This window comes from Dromaius novaehollandiae, chromosome 1 (assembly GCF_036370855.1).
Source record: "Dromaius novaehollandiae isolate bDroNov1 chromosome 1, bDroNov1.hap1, whole genome shotgun sequence".
NCBI lineage: Eukaryota > Metazoa > Chordata > Aves > Casuariiformes > Dromaiidae > Dromaius > Dromaius novaehollandiae.
The window spans coordinates 89,897,681-89,922,205 of NC_088098.1; the positions used below are offsets into that span (position 1 = coordinate 89,897,681).

At 46.1% G+C, this 24,525-nt stretch overlaps 2 protein-coding genes across 2 annotated transcripts in view; one reads left to right on the forward strand and one right to left on the reverse strand.

The window, feature by feature from the left end:
• HGD (homogentisate 1,2-dioxygenase) overlaps nucleotides 1–16,796 on the forward strand; it is a 29,167-nt gene extending 12,371 nt beyond the window's left edge. The window contains exons 5-14 of the mRNA XM_026103486.2: nucleotides 4,032–4,091; nucleotides 4,888–4,979; nucleotides 5,446–5,480; nucleotides 7,013–7,092; nucleotides 7,356–7,455; nucleotides 9,978–10,102; nucleotides 10,740–10,844; nucleotides 12,850–12,976; nucleotides 14,813–14,994; nucleotides 15,582–16,796. Of these exons, the coding sequence (XP_025959271.2) occupies nucleotides 4,032–4,091; nucleotides 4,888–4,979; nucleotides 5,446–5,480; nucleotides 7,013–7,092; nucleotides 7,356–7,455; nucleotides 9,978–10,102; nucleotides 10,740–10,844; nucleotides 12,850–12,976; nucleotides 14,813–14,994; nucleotides 15,582–15,713 (1,038 nt within the window). The 3' untranslated portion in view covers nucleotides 15,714–16,796. The remainder of the gene's footprint in view (nucleotides 1–4,031; nucleotides 4,092–4,887; nucleotides 4,980–5,445; nucleotides 5,481–7,012; nucleotides 7,093–7,355; nucleotides 7,456–9,977; nucleotides 10,103–10,739; nucleotides 10,845–12,849; nucleotides 12,977–14,812; nucleotides 14,995–15,581) is intronic.
• Nucleotides 16,797–19,156: 2,360 nt separating this feature from the next.
• On the reverse strand, nucleotides 19,157–21,578 carry NDUFB4 (NADH:ubiquinone oxidoreductase subunit B4). Its single transcript, XM_026103491.2, has 3 exons — nucleotides 21,321–21,578; nucleotides 21,011–21,157; nucleotides 19,157–19,334 (listed from the first exon to the last, which is right to left on the reverse strand). The coding sequence occupies exons 1-3, from the start codon at nucleotides 21,522–21,524 to the stop codon at nucleotides 19,275–19,277; spliced, it is 411 nt and encodes a 136-aa protein (XP_025959276.1). The 5' UTR covers nucleotides 21,525–21,578; the 3' UTR covers nucleotides 19,157–19,274.
• Nucleotides 21,579–24,525: the final 2,947 nt, after the last annotated feature.

Sequence of the window (24,525 nt, forward strand, 5' to 3'; positions counted from 1 at the left end):
CAAGCATCTATTTGCTCTAGCCAAATTTAGTTGAGTTAAATCCCCAAAGTGCATTTAATAACTGCATCCTCTCCATGTCCCATTTGCCCTGCATCATGCCCCAGCCCAGCAGGCAGAGCAGCAGCATGTCTCTGCTATCCATCCCCTCTGTTCCCGGGCTTTTGGAGAGGCTGCTGGCTTCGAGCCTGCTTCTCTGAAGCCCTCATGGGAAATCAAGCTTCATTCTAGAGAGTCACGCGGAGACATGGCATTTGTCTTCCTCTCTTATGGCCTTGCCATCATCTTTAATCATGATTTCTTCCCTGCGAGCCCCAGAACATTTGGCTTTGTTAATCTGGCTCTTTCCTGCTGCCATTCTCTTCTCAGCATAATCTCATGTTCATTGGTTTTAGCTCCTCTCAGGTTTTGCCCTTTGATGCATCATCATTAGCTAATTTCCAGCCTTCTGGCAGCCTTACCATTTGTCTAAATATTTTCCCACTTCTACTGGAATATGTTTTCCAGTCACTCACCGAGGAGCAGTGACAGGCTCGTCTTTGGTGCTCCATCTCAAATGAAGCTCCAGCAGCTTCTGTTATCACCTCATCCGTCCCTGATGCCCTTTATTAACCCACATCTAAGATTACGGTTATCTGTGATTATGGCATTTCCAAGGTGCCCGCCTGTCAAGCATGACAGGCCATTTACATGCAGTACATCTGCTACCTAAGGGACTAGCCATGCAGGGGGCATCCATACAAGAAATGCTGAAGCAGAAGAAAGCTCTGAAGCCTGGAAAAGAGATAACTGAGGGAAGCTATGCCTGAGGGGCAGGGGGGAAAGTGAATAGCCCTGATTAATGGCAAGAGCTATGGAAGTTGTTGTCACAGGATGTTGTGAACGCTAAGGGTTTTTTGTGGGTTCAGAAAGTGATTGGACAAATGTGGAGAGAGAAAATCTGTTCAGTAATGCTGAACACGGAGGTACCGTGTCTCAGGAGGGCCACAGATCACTGCAGTCTGGCAGAATATACCAGTGTAATAACAATATAAGTTTTCCCATTTTAAGCACCCACGGCTGGCTGCTGTTGGATATTATGGACTTTTTTTCCAACTCAGTGCTCTCCTTCTTGTGTTCTGATGTCCAAGAGAGCCAAGTACAACAAAGATGCACCAGACAAATGGAGAACAAAGCCCAGCAGTGGCCCAGCAGCCTGCAAACCCTTCGGAGGAGAGGGAGCCAAATGCCATTTTCAGCTATGATCAGTGGTCTGGATTATACATTGATTTCCCACTATCCTTGTTCAGCAGTAATGAGGACTGCAGAGGTTTCCACAGAGACCAAAGTGAAAATGAAGCTGTTGTGTGGGAACTGCACTATACTTATTATTTAATCTGTAGACTTACTGTCATCTTTGATATTCCTCAATGAGAAAAATTTGCTCCCCTTTAGGCCATCTTTATACCTGACATTTATTTCTCTTCTTTTTCCTGTTCTCTCTCTCTCTCTCTCTACTGTCTTCTGGGTATTCTCTCTCCTTCCTTCTGTGTGTCCTTTCTGTCAGTGGTTCCCAGTTCCCAGCCCTGAAGGCCTAAAGCAATCAGCAGATGAATAGTTCATATTGAAATGTCATCATTGGCCTTCACAGCTGTCATGCCAATAAACAGGAGATAGGGAAGTTCACAGTGCTAAGTCCTTGCTTCAGGCTGGCAGCAGAGTAAGGAACTTATTCTAGTCATGCTTTGCATTTACGCTGGGTTCGTATTTGGGCGGTTGTCTTGGCAGACACCAAAGCAAAGAAAAACGCTTTGAAGAAGTTAAAAAGCCAAAATTGTGGTTCATCATTATTTTACTGGCTCATCTGGTATGTGTAAGTACCTCACAAGGGTCATATCTGACCTACTGGCAGGTGCACTTGGCATGCCCTTGCAGAATAAGCAACTGTTCCAGCAGCCTCTTCCTCTCTGCCTGACATCTGAGCAGTTTGACCCTGATCAAGCACGAGTATTGAGCCACTTGGGTCTCTTCACGAGGCAAACGTGCCTCTGCCCAGCAGCAAACGGCTTTTGGTGCACAGCGGAGCCTGGGCTGCCATTTCCTTCATCACTCCCAGCCTTTTCCCTGGTCACAACACATGCCAGTTTGTAGCTGGGTTTGTGTGAACTCCTAGCTCATCCTTCCTCCCAACTGTGGATCGTATAGTTAATAAACAAATAATACCCATGCCCTTCTCTAGCTCTCTCTTGCCCCTTCCTTCAAAGCACTTCATGACTTTCAGAAAATAAGCTTTGAGCTCCACTTACACCATGGAAGAGTGAAACAACTACTACTAATTCCCATTTTTGTCAAGAAAGAAGCACAGTCTGGAGTGCCATGGTCCACGCAATCACAGAGGTGGCCCAGTGAGCCTGAAAATTGATGTCCCAGCTGTGTGCTTTAACTGCCAGACTGTCCTTTCTCCTTCACAGAGGCCTCCAGCCACCATCCTTTAAACTCCTCCTCCTCCTTTGATCCTTAAGACTCTCCAAGGCTTGGTATATATCAGGGCAATTCACAAGTCTTTCACTCACACTGTTTTCGCACTGCTTGTCAAGACCCACTTAAAAAAAAAAACTGTAAAGAAGCACAAGTTCTGCCTCCCTGTGCGCAGGGACCGGTGGGAGGAGGGGACGAACAGCACAGCTGGCCTGGACGAAGGGGGCCTGCCACCGGGCTCCCGCAGCAGGACACTTTTTGGAAGCAGATGGCTCTGGAGAGTGGAGCGAGGAGGGCCAAGTGGCAGTGCCAGGCCTGGGGCACAGCGGATGAATTAGCAATGAGCCCTGCTTTGCTCGGTGTTATCGCTGATGTGTTCACCGGGTCCAGCATGGCTGTATTTCTGTTTTGTCCTGAGGTCAGCTCTCAAGAAGATCCTGACAAGTCATTTGGGCCCGCAGTTTGATTTTTCTTTGAAAAACAGAGTATTTCTGTGAGCAGCTAGACTCCCTGAGCAGAGCTTCCTGAGCCTGGCTGCTTCTGCATGATGGTCTCTGAGACAAGGCAAGCTCATTTCACAGCCGTCCTTTGGTGTGCATGGAGGTGCGGGTGTGTAAAACTCAACTTTTTAGACAGCCAGCTTTTTTCATGAGACTTAGAGGAATTTAGTTCATCTTTAAACCCCTCTCAACTTTAGCTGAAATTTCTCTGCAGAGTTCAGAATTATTGGGTAGGGCAGATACACACATGCACACAGAATCCCATAAGCCTTGTTTTCTCAGGAAACCAACCTAAAAACAGTGCAAGAGCTCCCAGGCCATGCAGTTAAAAGTAAGAAAGAATTCCTGTGGATGCTCTGAGTTACAGACGCTTTAATCTGCGGTACATCATATTAATGCAGACAATATTTCTCACGGGTGCTGGCAATGAGATCTGGCTGCGACCCAAACACATCCCGATGACTGCAGGTGTTTGAGCTAGTTTGCACCAAAACCCTTCCCAGGGTAGGTGCTCAGCTGTATCACCTCATTCCCAACAACTGTGAAGAGGTACTGATTATGACATTAACAGTAATAAATACTTTGGACTCCTCTGACATCTTCTGTCTGAGGATCTCTACAGGCTTTGCAGGAATTAATTAGCGCAGCTCGCAGCTCCCTGGCATGTAGATATAGATACGTGTGCTTTGGATATGGGGAAAATAAGGCAGAGCAAGAAGTGTTATGCTCAGGTCATGAAGGGAATGAATCATCCAGCACAAAGTAAAGCACAGGCCCATGGAAATTTGGTTGTGGAAAGCCAGCTCATTTGAAATTCTCAGCTCTCAACAATGTTGTTAGTAATAGAGGAAGAGACAGCTTTTTTATTTTAACCTTGGCACCGCACAGGCCAGCTAATTACTTTACAAAATCATGCTTCAAAAGGAGAAAGCTGCATAAATCAAAATACACTCATAAAGTTATGAGTTAGCAGAGGGCAGGGAAGTGGGGGGACGGGGTCCGCTTTCTTCTCCCTTTTTGTCATTCGCACTATAACCACTGCTATTTCTTTCTTGCTTTTGGTTCACTGGAATCTAGCTGCGGTGGAAACCTTTCGAGATCCCAAAGGCCTCCCAGAATAAGCTGGACTTCGTGAGCGTAAGTCAGGAGGCCTGAGCTTCCCGGCGTCCTCCACCTTCATTACTCCCTGGGGTTCAGATGTGAATACTGCAAAGTTTGCTGAGGGGAAACGGAGGCTGGGACATTTCCAGGTTCATGAGGGTTGATGTTGTTGCTCAGGGCTCTGACTCAGCCCGTGCAAGAGTGATAGCAAAGAATTATTGCAGCCTGCGGAGGCACTGTCCAACCCCACACGCGGGAGTGGGCAGGGCCTCCAGCCTCCTGAAAGCCAAGTACCCAACCTCCGGAGGAGGATGCAGGCTCCTCTCCTTCCCGCCAGTCCCAGAGGCTTTCCAGTTCCCCGTAGTTTTGCCTATTCGCACCATCACAGTGAACTTTAAAAAAAGCAACATGATCTGGCAGCAGGTGCACTTTGGAAGATGCTCAAAGTTTGGTGAACAGGAGTGGTTTTTACACCTCTTGATTTGCAGTGCATTTGCAGGAGGGAAGGGGGGGAGGAGCCCAGATTTCAATCAGCTGACAGTGGATTTGACTTATTTCTTTAGCTTTCAAAATGGCCCCAACCCCCAGCTCTTCCCAGACCATAGGCTGAAAATCATCAGCTTACAGGGATTTCTGAGAATCCCTTAAGATGTTAAAGAGAAGCCAACAAAATATGTGGACAAAGGCCGTACATGGAAAGGCTGGTAGCGGTACAGGGAGTAGGGAGAGGGGCAGTGAGCCCCAGCAAAGGAGTGGGCTGGGGGGAAGAAAGGCGGCTGCTCCCTGCCCAGGTGTGTGTCACTCACTCTAGATGTTGTGGGTTGGTCTCCAGGGACTGCACACCTTGTGTGGTGCTGGTGAGCCCCGAGGACGCAACGGCATCGCCGTCCATATCTTTGTCTGCAACGCCTCCATGCTTGACAGGTCAGTGACTGGTATGTTGGAGGCTTGGGCTTCCCCGGGCTGGTGCCTGCAAGAGTATAGGCCAGGAAAACGGGCTTCCTGTGGACAGCGTGCGCCGACTGCTCTGCCTGGGGAGATGAAGACGACTGAGTATGCACGCAACATCTTGGGGCGTCACTAGCTCCTTGCAGCAGTTGGCAGGGGAGTCAGCCTATTCCCCAGTTCACAAAGGCTGATTCACCCAAGGTCACAAAGACAAGGAACTGGCAGAGCTCGGAGGAGATCCTGCTTCGGGCTGTGCCCATTAAACCTCCCTTCTTCCTCTGCACCCGCCCATATGTTGCATTTACTGACCATTGCTGGTGCTGAAGGGGACATCTCTGCCATGCCAGTCTCTCAGCCCCAAAGACTCTCCATGACAGTCTGTAGAGTGTGCAAATGGCTGGGGTTTATGAGACCTTGAACTCCCTTTCTTCCTTCTCTTTAGATGCTTTTATAATTCAGATGGTGACTTCCTGATTGGTAAGTAGATGCTTTGGCTTTTTATTCCCCCCTTGAGGGTGTATGTGGGTTGGCACCTGCCTGCCTCTTTGGTCCTCCAGAACTTGGCCCCTACAGCCAGCTGCAAGCATTTGGAGAAGAGGATTGGCTTCAGTCTTGCACCATCCAAATTCGATGGTTTGGCACCAGCTGAGCTGTTGGACCTGTTCCATCTCTCTCACGCAGCTCAGAGGGCATATGTCTGTGCCAGGACTCAACTTTGTTTTTGAAAAGTGACCCAGGTTCCTTGGCAAGGTGTTCAGAGATTTTTCTTACTGTTGCAGATTGGTATTGGACACGCTGTGGAGGTTTTCTGGAAAACATAAGCCTTAGGATTACTGAACAGCTCACAGCTAGATGCCCTCATTGCTTCAATCCAAGACTATTTGGCAAGGCAGCTTAGCTCCTGCATTCCCCCAGCCTCAAGCAACTATGATAAGTGCCATGAAAAGTGTTGAGGCTGGCATATGAAATGCAGACATGCTGAAAGATATTCTGACCAGTGTTAGGGGACTCACAGCCTGATTTTTTCCCTGAATCTTTCTTGACTGATTGACAGAAATACCTTGAGCTCACCAGTAAAAAATACTTCTCCCATAAAATAACTACTTAATTGTACTTGTTCACCTCTCTCACTACCGTGAGGTAAAAGCACTAGGACAGGTTTTGCAAGTCTGCTGGTTTGTCAAGTCAAAATGTGAGCTGCCCGCACCAGGGCAGTCACAGAAAATAATGTGGACATAAGTGAAGCATTATTTCTACCCTAGGATGACAAAGAGAATTAGTTATTGCCAGACATCTCACACTACTGCAACATGACAAGGACAGGTACATGCACTATTCTATGTGACGATCATGAGATGGACAGGTACGGCCCCAAATATATCAAGTCCCATTTATCTGGGCTTAATAGCACTAAACTATTGCTCAGGACTGTGCCTTCTAGCAAGGCATTTCCCTGGATGCAGAAAAACACCAGAGCTTCTGCTTCAGCTACTTAAGAGCTGCGTGGAGCGAGTTGATCCACCAGCTGGTGGGGTCTGGCCCCAGAGGTCCAGGGGCAGGACCATGTTGCAGATAGGAGTGAGGTAAATTCTAAAGCAAGGGATCATGAGGTGAGAGAGGGCTGATCCTCATGCTCGGTGTGAAAGATGTGACAGGTCTGGGTATGGGGGAAATTTTTGCAGTGGAATGAAGGAGAGAAAGGCACCTGCTGTGATCAGAGGACCATGGAGCCGGTCTAAATGCCCTCTGCACAGTGCAGGCACCTCTGCTGAAAGGCCGTGCGTGAGAAAGCGCAGGCAGCAGCCCTTCCCAACCCTGTGCTGCTCTAAAGTAGGGCAGAAAGGGCCCGCAACACTTCCAGCAGGTGCTGCCTGGGGGCCTGCTTGCCCTCTGGGTAGGAGGAGGATGGCATTCAAACTGCCGCTTCCAGCGCCAGAAACGCCAGCCAGAAACCCCTTGCCCGTGCGTCTGTCGCTTCAATTGCCATTACCTACATTTTGTCTCCACAGTGCCTCAGCAGGGGAAACTGCTCATCACAACTGAGTTTGGGAAGCTGCTAGTGGAGCCCAGTGAGATCTGCGTAATCCAGGTGAGGGTACAGCCTCATCTGGGGCTTTGGAGCCTGACTGTGGAGCAAGATGCTGAAACCTGAGCTTTGAACAGCCTCTCATGAGCTCTGAGGGCTGGATAAATGCAGCTCTGCGGTGATCTAAGAGCTGCCTGCTTAGGTCACTCCCTGCATCCAGCTCACAGAGCCCCAGCGTGTCTAGTTCCTGCATGCAGCTCCTCTTGATTTGTCAGCCAAGTCCTGAGATGATCTTGGTGTCTGCTTTATTTTTCTCCTTACTGCAGCAAGGAATGCGTTTCAGTGTGGAAGTGTTTGGCGAGACCAGAGGCTACATCCTGGAGGTGTATGGTGCACACTTTGAGCTGCCTGACCTGGGACCCATTGGTAACAATCTCCCGTCAGACCTACTGTGAATTTCACAGGGATAGAGTGAGGAACTGCAAGCCAAAACCTGAAAAATGTGATGGTTCAGTCATCCCTATATTCCCCTGGGACCAAAGGGACCATTTCTCTTCCACCACTTTTTCCACTTTTTCTCTCCCTTCCAGGATGGGAGTCCCAGTCTGCTGGCTCTGAACCTGCTCATACCAAAAGAAACTCCAAAAGCTGATCATTGATGCTTCTTACTTATGGATAGGGCATAATCTGAAATAACTGGAGAGCATTTACATGGAAAAGTGAAAGGCAGAGTTCAGAAACAACATTTTCAGCCCCCCATTTTAGAATTTGTCAAGTGTTTTTCCCCACTTTTGTTAACATCCATCTCAGAACCTCATTGCTTCAACGGCTGGACTCTGCTTTCTAATGCACAGCCTGAGTCACAGTGCAATGCAAAAGCCACATAAAATGCCAGAGAAAAAATGCCCACATATATGCACAAGCCAGTGTTAGCCTGTGCAACCTGAGAAACTTGTTGCTGTCCACAGAGGGACCATACCTAATTAAAGCATGTAAACACTCAATCATGAACCACGATAGTATACAAAACTTTCCTTTCTGGAAGGGAACTTGAAAAAATTGCTAGACTAGCTGTAGTTGGAAAACCATGTTTTCCTTTATCTTCTTCTCTATTATAAAAAAGGGAGGAAGGAGGGAGAAATTGTCAGCTGCTATTCCTCCCGGAAAATCAGAGATCAATAAAATGAGCAGCATAGGACTCAGATCAGCAACACGTTCACATCTCCATGTTCGGTGCTGGCAGAACGAATCTGCTTTCGATGAGCACAGGTCTAACTCCCTCATAAATCACTGCTTCTCTTCACTAGCACCTTTCCCTTTTGCGCGCTGTCACAGATTGGGGAGAGACCGTCTCTTGCTGCCATGACAGAGGTATTGCAACAGTGAAAGGCACCTGAACTTCATCTGAGGCTCTCCCACCCTCACTGCTGTGACTTCCTAGCCAACACTGAAATGTTCAACTCTGGGGTTTTCTCACCTTCCTCACCCCCCAAGTACTTGTCTCCGTACATCTCTGGCTGAGAAAACACCTCCTACTACACTGTCCTGGTTACTGCTACTAAGATAGTCTCAGTGCAGTTTCACTTCTCTTATAACAGCTAAAATAACTGCAACACTAACTAATTCTTCTTCACTTTCAGACCAGTGTTTTGGGGAGATTTTTTTTGTTTTCATTTCTATTTCTTTTTCCCCCAGACTGGGCTTGTTTTGTAGCCATCATTGAGATTTAAAAAACTGGCCATGCTTGAAGGAAATGGAATAAATATTACAAATCAGTAACATGTTTGGCATGGCCCATCTGCATTCAGAGGGTTTTGCAGATGTCTCACAGCAGTAGTGAACCTGAAGCTGGCTATTCTTCCAGGCAGAAATGTACCCAGTCTGAAGTCATCTCCTGGAGGAACGGTGCTCTCCCTTTCCACGCTGAGTCAATGGTGATTTTTCAGCAGCTTTCCCTTTAGCAAGCTTTCTTCACCCAGTTGTTGCATTCTGTACCTGTTCCACTTGCTTATTGATATTGTTACACCTGCCTATTTGTAGGAAGTTTTCCCATTAGCTAGTTTTTCAGGCGCCCTTGGAAGGGTGTTCCCCCCCGCCCCCGTCTCCACTAAGCAGGAATCTATTATGACATTTACTTTCTGGAGAAAAGAAAATGAGCACACTTGCCTTTAAACCTTTTTGGGAGCTGGTAATTATGAGAGCTCCTCTTCTCACCACCTACCCATCTTCCCCTCAGAGACCAAGCTCCTTTGTATTTCATTCTTACTGTATTCTAACTTCACTTTCTACTTGAAAAATGACAGCTGGAGGAAAGTACTGACTGTTAAACCTTAGCAGCAGGTAGTAATGTCTTGCATTTTTATCCGAGAAATTCAAAGCACTTTGTAACAATAATACTAATGAGAAGAAGAATGCTTTAGCACCCATATGGTGCTTTGCTTTTGAAAGTGCACTCCTTGCACTAACTAGCCCCACAATATGACTGGACTCTGTAAGTATCACCAGCCCTTACTTTATTACTTTCTTTCAAGCATACAGAAATGTAGTAGCGCCCCTCATGACATGCCTCACAACTTCTACATGGCTAAATGTCCAACCAGCAGGTTGTCCAGGAATAGAGAGCAATTCATCCTTCATTTTTTTGCTTAATTCCCAATTGTTACACACCTTTAACTGAGGATGAAGTATTAATCTTGTTCAGAAAGAAAATGGGGGACATCAGTCTTAGTCACATGAGGGGAACAAGGTCTTAAATGCTAGGATGTATTACAATTACCTACTCATAGGAGCGAAAGCACATGAATATTTTAGGTATTGTGGTGGGCTGAAAAGCAATGAGAAGGTCATTCAAAACACAGAAGGACACCCACAAAGCCAGGAAATTGCAACAGCCTCTTGCTTTGTTAGCAGGTTGCCCAAAGACCTTGTTTTTTTTCTTTCTCTCCTAGGAGCCAATGGTCTGGCTAACCCTCGGGATTTCCTGGTGCCTGTTGCATGGTACGAGGATCGCCAAGTGCCAGGGGGCTACACAGTGATCAGCAAGTACCAGGGCAAGCTGTTTGCAGCCCAGCAGGTAAGGACATCAGGGAGGACAGATAACACTAAAGTGCAGTGACTGGCAGAGTATGACGTAGGATATGCAGCTCCACTGGTGTGCACAGTCTCAACAACTGGTCTCACCTGCTGCTGCTGAAGCTAGTGGTCCAGCAGCACTGAGCCCTTGCCTCGTAGGCTTATTTATCTTTCCAGCTGTGGCTCCTCAGCATGGAAAAGCTACTTGTAAAAGCTCGATTGACCCAAAGACTCGGTGAAAGTCTTTGCCTCACGCTTTCCACATCTTTCTAGTGGCGGAGTACAGAAGAGCAGCTGAAGCTGCTGGGAAAACCTGGGGTTTCATTACTAGAGAGCCAGCATTGCAGTCAGCCTTGTTCATGCACAGTCTGTACAGTCAGCAGCCTGTGGAGACTGAACCTGCTCCCCATCTCTAGAGGGAAGACTGAGGCTCAGCAAGTGGAAAACTATGGTGAGGAAAACCATGTCCTCACAGTGCTGGGCTATGTGAACTGGCTTCATGTTCCAAGCTGTCAGTGTGCTTCTTACCAGCACTAAACCTATTTTTAATCTGAGAAAGGGGAGTGTCCTATATACATACGACGTGTTGGAGAGGCCTGTATGGTAATCTTCTGTCTCTGTTCTTATTGCTTTGATAGGATTTCTCCCCCTTCAATGTTGTAGCCTGGCATGGGAACTACACACCATACAAATACAATCTGGATAACTTTATGGTCATTAATGCTGTTGCTTTTGACCATGCGGTAAGTTCTGGAGCTGTGCAAAGCAGGACAATACTTTGTGGATGCCATAGGATCAAAACTCACCCTGAGCTCCAAGGGCTCATCACCTGTTAAAAAATACATTGTTCTGTAAGAAATTGTGTGAAAGCCCTTGAGCTTGTTTCTCTGGGCCCAGACCAAGCTCTTGTGGGTTAATACACCCTCCTAAATTGACATAACTGGAGGTGAATCAGCTTATTAAACGGCTTTATGCAGCTCAGCACAGAATTTCTGTGCCCTCAAGGAGGGCTGAATGCTGAAGCCAACATACACCAAGCAACTCAGATGTCTCTGAGTTCTCAGTTTCTCTGAGACTTTTTGCTTCAAATTCTTGTCTTGATTTATCTCTTACAAATGTGCAAGTTCCTTCCCCTGGTTCCTGTGAGACCAGGACTGGAAACGTTTTTGAAGAGCTGGCAGCTTTCAGTGCAATAATTTCTAGATCTCATGGAAAATAACAAAAGCCAAAATCAATGTGAGCAGCTCTCCTAATGAGGAAACCAGCCCAGTGGGAGATGTGCCCGCAGCAAAGCCATCTCTTGGCATTGCTTCTGTAAGGGGATGTGCAAGGAGACTGGAGTGTTTCTAGTGAGACAACCAACAGAAAGTGTTGTTCTAAGTCCAGAAAAGCCTGCCAGGAGAAGGACAATTTTGGAATCAAAGCCCAGAAAATCAGCTTACTGGACAATAGACCTCAAAAATCCTTGAAGCAAGTCACAATTTCTCTGTACTTTCTGCACCCTGTTTGTAAACTAACAGGGACTATGTTGCTAAATTCCTAAAGTAGGATACTCCTCTTCTCTGTAAAATGCTAAGAAAGAGGTATCGCCTCAGAGGAGTGCTGGAGACAATGCTCCTGGAACTGCAAAATCTCACTCTTGAATCCCAAGCAAGTCACATTTGCTCTGTCTCTCAGCTTCCTCCTCTGCTCAAGGGAGAAGTAATTTTGACCCATTCAGGGGAGAAAAGGGAGGGAAAGCAAACTAACTTGAGACCCTCAGAATGAAAAAAGTAGGGAAAGGCCAAGAACTATTATTACTGCACATCGTTTACTTCTTCATACCCTGACACTTCCTTGCTGCCGCCCTCCACCAGCAGTATCCAGACCTGAAACAGGTGCCAAGCCCATCTGAAGATCCAACACTCACCACGTCCCTGCAGATGCCTTGACTGGTCGCCCTTCCCAGCATGGCTCCAGGGCACAGGCATGCCAGGTTCCTGGCTGGTGTTGCTCTCCAGGCTGCATCTGTCCTCAGAATCACAGCAGAATTACCAGGGTTGGCAGGGACCTCTGGAGATCGTCCAGTCCGACGACTCCGAGGAGGGTCAGCTAGAGCTGGGTGTTCAGGGCTGTGTCTAGATGGCTTATGAATATCTCCAAGGATGGAGAATCCACAGTTTCCCTGGGCAATCTGTTCCAGTGTTTGACCCTTACAGTAAAAAGGTTTTTTCCTTGTCTTTAAACAGAATTTCCTATGTTCTAGTTGGTGTCCATTGCCTCTTGTCCTGACAGAGCTGGCATGGAGAGATCTTTCCACCATTTATACCTCCTCTTCTCCTGTCTGTGAGTCTCACTCTCTTCCAGCTGGCCTCTACAGTGTGGGAAGGAGAAGAGAGGAGCTGCAGGGTTGATGCCAGCATCCTCTTTGGGCAAGGAGGAGGAAGCAATTCAGGGTGCAGGGCAGTCCCTCGCCTGAGTCTGTGCCCCTGACTTTGAGGGAGTCAAGGCCAGGTGCAGGGAAGACTCTCTGAGGGCAGCCAAAGGAAGAACCAGCCAGTCTCATCTCTTGCCCCCGTGTTCAGCATCAGATTGAGATGCTGAGTGGTCTCACACACGGTCACAGATCTCACCCACACCATCAGGTGCAGGGAGTAAAAGTGTTTTGGCAAAGGAGAGGCTGCAGTATTCAGCTTTACCGGCAGGATAACCTGAGCAGACAGCTCTGAGCCCTTCTCCGTTTCATGATATTTACTTTGTTTTTTTCAGGATCCTTCTATTTTCACTGTCCTGACAGCCAAGTCTACCCGTCCTGGAGTGGCACTTGCTGACTTTGTCATATTTCCTCCCCGATGGGTGGTAGCTAACAACACCTTCCGGCCACCCTACTACCACAGTACGTCTGCTGTTTATTGCTTTTGCTTGAGTACGGGCATGCAGAAAAAACAAGCCTCCATTCTTTTTATGAGGTTGCACAGGGAAGAAGCTGTTTGTTGCCCTTGGCACAGTTAAACTCAGTTTCTTAGAGTCAGTGAGTCCTCCCTGGAAAAGGAACAAAACTAAAGCTGTTCCTATTTACAGCATCTTAGGAAAACCAAGAGGTGATGGGCTGTTTGTAGCTGCATAGATGGATGTCTTTACTCAAGGGGCTCCTGCAGAGATCAAACACATATTGAACTTTGCATTGCACAAACACATCAGAAATTGTCCTGTCATCCAGCCGTAAATTTCTTAGTATCCCATTAGAATATGTAGATAAAGAACAGAAGAAAGGAAAACACTACATCACAGGTGGAGAGAAGAACAGAGAGCCAGAGTTGCGCAAGGACACTCACAGGGTGAGATCAGTTACAACAAAGGACAGAACTGGATCTCCTGAGCCCTTAACCCACTTTGTCACCAGGTGCACAGTGGTGCACTTCAGTGCACTCAGAGTCACGTTTTTTTTATGCTGCTTCAGCTTTGCCCACGAGGATGAACACGTATACAGAAGTGGTGGTCCGAAAATTTCCCAAGCTGGTTTCTTACTGACCAGCCCATCCTTCCTAAGCAATACTATGAGTCATTTGACACATCTTTACCGTGGTAGGCACACTGGTAATGAAGCTCTTACAGCGTGCTCCTTGTTCTGAGCACTCCAAGCACAGTACATGGGCAAGTTCGATGAAAAAATCCGTAACAACCCAGTCTTACATGAGATGCTGACAGTTTAGGATGAAAATTAATGAATGTTTGCATACTTATATAGGGCAACTGTGCTTTGAGCTAGATTAGTTTTGTTGTTAAATATTTCAGACCCTGAACTGTACTTAAAGAAGACTGAACTAGCAGTTAAAAAGGGCTATATTTAACATAGCTACAGAAGCATGTCCTGATTTTGCAAAAAACTGACCACAAAGCATAAAGTTACCATATTGTTTAGTCACATCAGGTCTACCAAGGCTGAAATACTGGGATGGCAGTTGTTTAAGTGTTTCCTCTACAAGGAGCATAACTTAATAAGAACTGAATCATTAGATTTAGCCATCCTTAGCCAACTTAGTGGTATATTACCCCATTGGTTTCAGTGGGTCTACTTATAGAATTTTTCCTCAGGGAAGGATATAATTTGGCTATCTGTCATTGGACATATAGTGGCTCTGGAGAACTGAGTAGATAATGGGTGAATCTAAATCATAAGATACTAAAGTGCCTGTTTGAACTGGAGGTGGTAGAAAAACATGGAGCAAAACAATTTCATACCTAGGATTTGGGGCAGCAGACCAGGCTCTCCCAGTAATCTGTTGGCTAGGCTGCAGCCTTCCACTTCTCCATTTTGTGCCTGTAACACAGAGATAATTATAATGAACTTCCTTTCCAGGGCCTTAAGAATTCAAATCAAAGCCTGTAAATATCAGGTCAGACTTTATACAGTCTATATGCAGTTTTAATACTTACATAGCTCCAAGTAGTAGAAAAAGCACAGGTCTACCAACACCAGTGCATCTCTTCATTAGGTAGCTCCTGGTTTCTGAATCCAGATAATTAAGAGTGGAATAAAACCTGTATGTAGCCCAGCTTTACAAGCATTGCCTATAGGGTCACTGATGTCTTCTCTTGTGATACACTGCTTAGGAGTCTCCACTCCATATACTGCCCACTCCATATATTGTGAGTTCTGAGGAATTCATGGACCAGCTGTGATGCCTCCAAATCACATTGCATTGCAACTTCTTTTTGCCTGCTCCTGCAGGGAACTGCATGAGTGAGTTCATGGGGCTCATCAGGGGCCACTATGAAGCAAAGGAGGAAGGCTTCCAGCCTGGAGGGGCCAGCTTGCACAGCATGATGACTCCTCATGGGCCAGATGCTGACTGTTTTGAGAAGGCGAGCAAAGCCAAGCTGGAGCCTGAGAGGGTTGCAGAAGGGACTATGGTAAGAACCCGAGAAAGACAGTAAGATTTTTTATACAGCACGGTCTGCTGCCACTGTGGGACTCTCAAAGAGCAGTCTAGCTTCTTGCTGGCAAGTTGGATAAGTACTCGGACCAAACTTGCAGTATTCACATCCCTTACTGATCAGCACTGTTCAGTTCCCAGAAGCGTCCTTGGAGGTAAGAGACACCAGGCAGCTTTGATCATCTGCCTATATAAATTGATGCCTGAGCAGGGAGCTAGGAATTTTCATGCTGATCAAGTTAATTTTTGCCTTAGCCTATAGACAAAGAAGTGAAACCCCTGACTGTCCTCCTCTCCCTAACCCCTAAAAATATAATAACGATGATCGTCAACCAGCCCTGTGCCAGAGCTCTTGGAACAACATGGCTTTACTAGGTGTGGAGGGAGTCCAAAGTCACATCAGAGACTTAATTGATATCAGTGTTGCAGTGCCAGCTCTCAAGAGCTTTCATGATCTCTGCTGGGAGTTGCTTTCTCCCCCTGCGTTGATCAGGTTAGAAGAAGAGCCACTTTGCCTGAATTCAGACTCTCTCCTGCTCTAATGTACCTTCCTTTTCCCAACAGGCTTTCATGTTTGAGTCTTCCTTCAGTTTGGCTGTTACCAAATGGGGCCTCAAGACCTCCAACCGCCTAGATAGAAACTACTACAAGTGCTGGGAACCTCTGAAAAGCCATTTCAATCCTAATTGCAAGTAAAGAAATTGTTGTTTGCAATACGTGAATGAAGACAGGGAAATCCAGTACACTTGCATGTGCTGGGATAGTCGACTCAGGCAACACAGAGTGCTCCAGTACAGAATTGTAATTCCAGCAGCCACTGAGTCACTAAAAAGATCATGCCTATGTAACTTGAAATGCAGTAAAAAACACCACTATTCTCAGTTTTCATGTATCCAATTAAAGCTTTCCTTGCGACACATTGAAGCTGAAATACTTGTATGGTTCTCACCATGCCAAGTTGCTGTGAATGCTGTACCTTGTGTGGCTATGACAGTCAGTCCCATTTCACAGAGGCCCCCTGAAAATATGACACGAGGTGTCTTCCAAAGGATGGGTAGCTACGGCTCAACAAAGCGTTATGCTGTCTGTAAGGGAAGAGCTTTCAAAATAAGAGCTGAAGAGTCTATCAGGCCTACCTTCCATCAGAGCAGGGCATTTCAAACCACTTATCTGTGGGTGGTTGCCCAGAAAAGCCTTTATTGTCAGGAGAGTATCTTGCAAATTGGAAGAGACTGGAGAATCCTAAGTGTTTCATTGCTAATTGAGGGAATATTATCTTTTCAATCTCACATCCTAGGCAACTTTCTACACCAGTTTGTTTGTCAGCACTTGACAATTTTTTCTCCCCAGTTATATGCTAATTTGCACCTTAGTGAATGTGAAAGGGCTTGGTTGGCCAGCCCAAACATTTGTTCCTTGGAAGGTTCCTGGAGGAAAAGTTGAGTGCAGACAGCTTAATGGAGGACCTCAAAAACCATTGGAATATTCAAGCCACCTACTCTTCATACATGGTGATTTCAAACCACTCTTCTATTCCACAGGATGGAGGCAGAAAGCAAAGCCCCCAGTAGGCTAGGAATCATGTGCACGACCTGGGAATCCCAACCCTCAGGCCTGTGCTGTAGCCATGTATCCACTTTGTCGTCATGTCAAAAACAGGATTTGAAGGGCTCAAGTTTAGTAAGGCATCAATGTGGTAAATGTTGCTGTCAAGCCATTTGTCTCATTTGCATATATGCTGAACTCTCCAGTTTGCTTACAACACACACTACTCATTTATTTTCTGTGTGGATCTGGTTTCTTCTATTGAGCCCCCCAAGAATAAAGAAAAGTTTGGGTAACAGTCTGGAATATGAACTGGGTAAGTTTGGTGCCATCAGGATCTATGCTTCTTACTCCTGAAGAGAAATGAACTCCAGTTTACCAAAAAGGGAGAAAATTTGGAGCTGGAACACCTGACTTCAGTCAGACATGTCCACCAGTGGATTTGGACCTGCACCAGAATCTTGGGGGGAAAAAGCATTGGCTTTCAGCTAAGTATTACATTATAAAACCCACAGGGAGATGTTCAAAATAACCAACTTAGAAGATCACATTCAGAAGAATCAATTTGACAGAAAAGTTGATATTATCAGACTGATTCAGGGATAAATGCTTTACTGGCAGAGGGGAAAAGCTTGTTTTCGGTTTGGGATATAAATTATTATCCAATGATCTTCATGCTTGAGTTTCCCTTGCTATAGACTCATTGCTGAAGTAGACAAGGGGTTGTAATACACCAGTCAAGGGTAAAATTCTGTGAAGCACAATCAATCTTTTGTCTTCACCCCCCATTTCTGAATGGAAAAACCTCTTTGATTTCTCTAAGGACCCAGTCCTACTGTCTCAAACCACCAACCCCACCTCCAGGAGAGTGATATGCTCCTTTCAAAAAACAGCTTGGAGAGTTCTGCAAATAACAAGAGAGAAAAGTAAGGCAGCCTTTCTCCAGGCACCATGCTCAGATCTGCAGGGACATAGCATCAGACACTTCTATCCGCAAAGGAAAGGGCTGTGGCAGGTGCAGCGAGACAATCAAAGGCTGACCTAAAAGACTAGAGGCGCTGTACTCATCTACAATCCATCCTGAACAATTTGTTCAACTGGCCTGAAACAAATAGAGGTGCAAGGGAGAATTTACATGTGTGGCAACTCAAGTTCCAATTAGCTAAGGAAATGGGTCCTGGGAGATCAAATTAGTTTGTGGCAGCAGGAAGATAGTTAATTTAGCATGCTCAGACAAGCAATTATTTCTTTCCCTAAATACCACTTTCTCCATGCATTGCTGCCTCTCTCTCTGCATTGACTCACAGCCATATCTTGTAATATCATTTGTGACAGTCTTTTAGAAGCAGTTCTGCAAAGAGAATAATCTGGGTTTGTTTTAGTTAAGCTAGCAGAAGAACAAATTGCAGACAGGCCCAAAAGGGTTGCTGAGAACACATATGGAATTGCAGATACAGGGCACAGCCTTTAACAGCTGCTGTACACAGAATTAGTGCCGAGCCCCCCACTGCCCCAACATTTCATGACTCAGACAGGAAAATGGAAAACTACAAGTTTATTAATCCACTTTCATCGAGGAGGACTGCAAATGTCCCATCCTTACACCCTAATCATGCCAGAAAGGAACTTATCAGAGCTGTTTTTGCTTACTTCAATATCAGAAACATAGGCTGCTTTCACAGCACCCAGAGGGAAGTTTTCAACTTTTGCATAAAAGGACTGGGGCTTGACCTTGACCTCAAAATTTGGAAAGAATCCTCTTCTTTATGATGTCTGACAAATGAGGAAGAAGTTTTGTTGTTGGGATCCTGATGGCACCTAGAGGCCAAGTGAAAATTCAAGTCTGAATTAAAATCTTTCCTTCGCACTCAAGTTTCACTTTTTTAACAATGATTCCAGAACCCTCCTAAACCAGTTATCCTGGAGAGAAATGACTTGTGTTCTTATGGAAAATTAGCAGAGAAGACATGTTTGCAGGCACAAAGTTCAGATGGTGGGCTTTTAATCATGTTCCATTTCCAGAGGTAAAACGGAATTCTCCTAGACCATAAAGGAATCCATGTCAAAACAAAGGCCTTATCCTTTTACCTTTTGTTCTACACTCACAGGAATCAGAGAAGTAGTGGAAGTACTATTAATCAGATATAAAATGACAACATTCAGCTCAGTATTTCCAAATCTGGTATGGTAACTTTATCCAGAAGTTTATCGCAATAAAATGCAAGCCTAAATCCTGTGTTTATTAGGGAAAAGAAAAATTAACTCAACGTACTGGAAGCAGTCAGGCAGGCTCCTAAACAGTTAGGGCAAGCTACATAGACAAACTGACACCAGGAAGAAATACCTAGTACTCAGGCAACACGGTTCTTTTGGAATCAGCCTTGTGCTCACTGAACATTTTAGCCTGCCACGGATTTTAAACTTCAGTCCGAGCTGTTCTTTGTCGGCAGCAACTTCCACAGTTTAAAAGGAGCCTCTCTATGTAGACCCAAATGAATAAATTGTTGAGTTCAGGACACCCTCTATATATCTGCATTAGATATCAATATTCTGTACTGTTGCACTTCCTGTAACTGTTAAAGATACAAGACAACAAAGGGGTAATTAAGATTTATTCTTAGGAAGGAGAAATGTCAGTGTACAATACATCTTATTTATTTTATTTGTGTCCCAACAGCAGTGCCACTTGATTCCAGCACTGATTCCAGGAACTTAAAAAAGACTGAGTGGCCGCTTGTATTTACCTTCTTGGATAAGCTTCTCTTTACGATCCTGTGGAAGAAAAAAAAAAAGTTCATCATTACTCTATTAAAGACGACATTTCAATCAGCCTAGGACCTAGGATAAGACAAAAGAAACTCTAGTATTTCAAAATTGAATAGAGAAAGATGGCACCACAAAAGAACAGATCCTGACAGCCGTTGTAGTTAAAAAGCAAAAAACCAAACCAAACCAAAACAAAAAAAGACATATAGCTTTACCTATCAGCTAGGAAAGCAGTGCTCAGATTGGTCTCTTTGCACATCTGTCCACTCTCACAGGCCAGCAGGGTCCGACTCCCCTGATACGATTTCACCAAACTAGTTTTGTCCTAATTAACCTATACACCAGTTTCTACCTCTTCTTTCTGGGTGAGTAATCCACAGTTTAAGAAGTTTCTTCACAATGAAATCTTTCATAACTTGCCTAAATGTTACCTTGTTTGCATTCACTCCATTTGTGTCTCACTCTGAATCACGTGGCATTCTACTGATAGGAGAGTGACAGTATCTAAAACTTGCAGACATTGTCAAGATCCCTTCTGCTGGACAAAACCAGAAAACTACTTAAGGTCCTAAGTCTGAGCAATCTGAATTTATTTTCTACTTCCCCAGGCCACAAAACAGTCACTTCTTAGAGAAAAGAATGTAATAACCACCTTGTTTTATACAATACTGGAAAATAAAGAACCCCCCTGGAACATCAGTAAGGGAACTGGAAGAAGGAAAAGGAATTGTCCTGGAGACTGCATCAAAGACTTCAGCTTAAATATTCCCAGGCAAGTATGTCTGGATTTCACTTTCAGTCATTCAACTTTATTTTCGAGCATTTATAGGCTAAGCCACCCAAGTGTCACAAAACCAGCATGAAAAAGATCCTAAGTTTTAAAGATATTCATACCAACATGTTCTGTACGTTTCCTAAAACCTGTATTTTTGATTAATCCTAGAAAACAGCATTCCTTACAAATATTTTGTTAATTTTAACTGAAGTTTGTACTTCCTGGTCTATGATTTGATCGAAAAAACAGTTACATTTTTTGCAAGAGAGGGAAATAAAACTGTTTGACAACAGCCACAAATTCAGTAGCGAAAACAGCTACCGCCTGCCAGTCAGTTACTACTTTCTCATGTATACATCTGAGCATTTTAAGAATGATCTACCAGTGCTTAGACTGTGACACCCACATTTCAGGAGCCAGAAGAAAAGCAGAATAAACCTTCCAAGAGCATAAAAATCCAAATGAGATCAGGAACAGTAATCGGGGTTAGTACTCCTCCTTATCTACTTCATAAGGCTGGAGAATGGTCACAAAGACCTTGCCAGTCTGTCATCCATAAGCTGTCTATTTATTTACTAGAAAACACAGCTATTGTGTGTCAACAGCTAGAAATAATAGTCTGCTATTATTCAGTTACATAGTGCTAGGGAGAACTTTAATATAGCCAAACACCCTAATCAAGAAGATTCACTGGCTATATCCGTGGATACAATGCAGGACACTTGGCACAGCTGGACTCTGCAACTAGTCATAAGGCAGGAAGCTCAGCACTAGTCTTCCTCCCCTGATTGCTTTTCTGGGATTAAGCACCCTTAGAACCAAGTGTCTCTTGTTAACTCAGTCTCTAGGCAGAGCTCTGTCTTACGGCTTGGCTTTCGCGAAGGCCCAGTTTCGCAAACACACTCACCCTGTCAGCCTTGAAGACATAAATCCAGAAGAGGATGGGCCCTACGGCAAACACGGCCCCCAGGAAGGACGTCTTGGGCGTGGGGCGGAAGGTCGGGTACACGTTCTGCGTCCTCGCATAGGCCCAGCGGATCAAGGCAGGGTCTTCCTGTGGGCGAGAAAGCGGCAGTGAGCCCCCGGCGCCCCGGCCACGGCCCCCGCCGCCGCGCCCAGAGGCCGCGAAGGCCCCCCGAAGGCCCCGGCCAGCCCCGCCGCCGCCGCCGCCCGGGCGCCAAGGTCGCCGGAAAAGCAGCGCCACCCGCCGCACTCACGATAACGGCCGGCCGGTGCGGGTCGTTGAGCTGCAGCTGGTACTGCCGCTTGAGGCGGGCGCGGATTGCCAAGCGCTCCGCCTCGGCGCGCCGCTTCTCCGGCGACGCGTCGTACGTGGCGGGGTCGAGTTCGGCCGGCAGCGAGACGTAGCGGTTGGGCCGATACGCCTCGGCCGCCGACCCGCCCGCCGGCTCCGCCGCCATCTTGCGCGCCGCGCTGCGCAGGCGCGCGCTCGGCGTCAGCGTGCGGCGGCGCCCGCAGCGGTGCCCGCAGCAGCCCCCGCAGGAGCGCTCCCCGCATTGGCCGCGCCGGGCGGCGCCGCCGAGGCGAAGTGGGGCCAGTCCTGCCGCCCGGCGGGGACGCGCCAGGCTAGTCTTGGTCCTTAGGTCAAGTGACAGCGTGTCCCCGCCCGGCTGGCACCTCTTGGCGGTGGGGGGTAGGGAGTCCCCTAAGGCCGCGGTTACTGGCGACCGTTAGCGGACAGGGCCGCGGGGCCCGGCTGGCCGTTAGGGCCTGTACGGTGCCCCAGGTTAGCTCGGCGTCGGGAAGCTGTGGGTGCTGCCATCTGCTGTTTTCGGTTCCTTGGACATCTCCACTTTTGGGTGTCAGCAGAAGGTCATTTGACATTTAATAGCTTTTCCTGCTCTCATTTCACCCCTCAGAGCTGAGGAACTCGACAGTTCCCAGCACTCGACTCCCAGCCTTGCAAAGTTTGTTCTTAAAGGTAGGTAGGTAAGCATTTTCTGCAGTGAGGAAGAAGAGCTGCAGACAGGAGATGTGATTTTCTACAGCCACGTGAGAAACGAGTAGCCCAGTTGCACCAGAACCCAGCCAGGGCTGTGCAGTGACACACAGGAACGTCCTCCGTTTTGGCGGTGCATGTCCATGGCGTGGGGTTATGAACAGTTGTCTTGTGAAAAACCTGAGATGGCAGGTGGGAAACAGCTGCTAGTGAGGCTTCTAGGTCTGCCATTTCTCTTAGCAATTTTATGTCTGTATGTACTTCCAGTTTTATACTCTGAGCTGTTGTTGGTGGAATTGAGCTTTCATTGTTATGTTGGACAACACCTACAGCAACTTCAAAAATAATCCTGTGAGAGTTAGAAACAGGCAGAGCCAGTCAGGGAAGTAGGAGCGCAAAGATTAGCAGAGAACAGGAACTTTTTGCTTTTCTCTTGCTCTCTGAATGCAGCACAGGCTGGTACAGATGTAATCCTTTTCTCCTATGATAGCTCTTGGGTGGCTCACATGAACTGATTTTTAGCAGATAGGTGTTCACATCAAAGGCAAGTTGATCCCTTGTTGACAGCAGTCTCAGCAGGTTGAATGGACTCTGCCTTCCCTGCTGAAAAAGGGACTTCCATGGCAGAGCTGAGATGTAAGGAATGTTGTGCTGGTGTATTTGTTGTGTGCCCAAGCACAGACTCGGACAGTGTACTGTCTTTCACAGCAGTACGCTATGCACCTTTAAACAAAATACGCAGGTTCTCATTACATAAAAGTTATATCACAAGCAGGTTGGAAGTTGCAAAATCTCACTGTCATTGATTTTTATCTTAAAATCATGTCTTAAGCAAGGCCACACTGCTTAGATGTGCTGCCAGATAACCTTCAAAATTATCTTGTGATGACTCAGTGCTCTGATAAACTTTATTGACAGGTTCACAAATCAATGCCTGCTGATTAACACAAGGTGAAAAAAGCAAACTCTGTCCTATAGGTTTTGGCTTTAGGAAGTTTCTGTTTTGGCAGTATTACGAGCTTTTTGTTCTGCAGAGATGTAAAAGCAATATGCAAATTGTCTTTCCCTTTCTGGAATTAAACTTGCCAGTTTTTCTTCTTTCTGTATACAGAAAAAAACAATGATAGTAGTTATGCTGATTGGAATCAAGTAAGGTTATGGCTGTATATATATATCTTTATGATCTCATTTACACTGGGGTGACTGTACAGACTCTGGTAATGTTGGATGAGGGATTACAGTTTGCTCCTAAGCACACACAAAATAATATTGCTGACTTTATTTAAGAGGCTGTATTTTGACACCACAGTAATAGAGCAGAAGCTTGCCTCATACCATATGATTTCACTCTTTTTTTACCTGAGCACTTGGAAAAATAGATGATTTCCTCTTGGTCTGAGCAGCTAATTAGGATTTGAGCTTTGGGACTCGCTTCCAACAGCAAGAAATATGAGTTGGATGTTTCTTCAGTTTCTGTATCTTGAGCATACCAGCACAGCAGGATGTACTTTTCCTTCTCTCAAGTACAAGCCTGCAGTCTTCCCAGAAGCTTGCTCTCTGCTTTCTCTCACTGTTTCTGTAGCTTTTCCACCTTCATTTTCTTCACAAACACAAATACAAGTGAGAATTTCAGCTGCTTCATTTGCAGTCAGCTCCCAAGAAGGTATTTCGTACGTGCCCAGTTCTGTTGTTTCTTAGGGCTTTCAGCATAGCCAGCACTTTGGTCAGCGGCTTCTATTACATGAACAAATTCACTCCCTTTACTTTCGCATTTCATGACATAACAGGACCATATAATGAGCTCCATGATTGTCTCGAGCTCCATGATCATCTCTCTCCATGACTGATGTGTATGCTGGCAGCTACTGAGATACTTTAGCAGCACAGTATGTGTACCAGCAGCACTGCCATGTGGCACTCCTGTGGTACTTTTCATCTCTAAGGGTTCCCAAACACTTTGCAGCCTGTGTTACCCTGCCAGTGCAATTCTTTCATTGGCGTTTAAAAGCTGTTCCTCCCTGCTCTGCGTTATTTCTGAGTAACTGGACACTTGCAGTCTTGAAACAGTGGGAATCCTGGCAGGAATGGAAGTGCGGGTTACAGCTAGGAAAGAAGATTAGCATACTGGAAGGGATAGCTGCTTCTGTGGGAAATAGTGGGTGTCTTTTTCCCTCTCTGCTGCATCACAGAGTAGAACAGGAAACTTCTGTCCCTGCAGACCTCTCAAAGGACTCCAGAACAACCAGGCACTTTTCCCCTGGCTCCTGAGGTCTGCAGTAGTGTGGGACAGTTCCTGTGGACAAGAGCAAAGATGATCTTATGATGAAGTCACTTGGCAAAGGCAGTGGGTTGAGTTCCCAGCTTTGTTACAGACGCTACGTGATCTTATCCCATAGTACGGGTGCAAGCTGTGCCTTCTCCCTCTTTCCAGAGCTCACAGCTGTGTGTTTGCATGCTTGGCA

Bases quoted from the DNA above. Each gene is read 5' to 3' on its own strand.
- NDUFB4 (XM_026103491.2), bottom strand. From the start codon at position 21,524: ATGGCGGCGGAGCCGGCGGGCGGGTCGGCGGCCGAGGCGTATCGGCCC. The intron at 21,158-21,320 runs GTGAGTGCGGCG...TCTCGCCCACAG, and splicing joins CGCACCGGCCGGCCGTTATC to GAAGACCCTGCCTTGATCCG. The intron at 19,335-21,010 runs GTGAGTGTGTTT...TTTCTTCCACAG, and splicing joins ATGTCTTCAAGGCTGACAGG to GATCGTAAAGAGAAGCTTAT.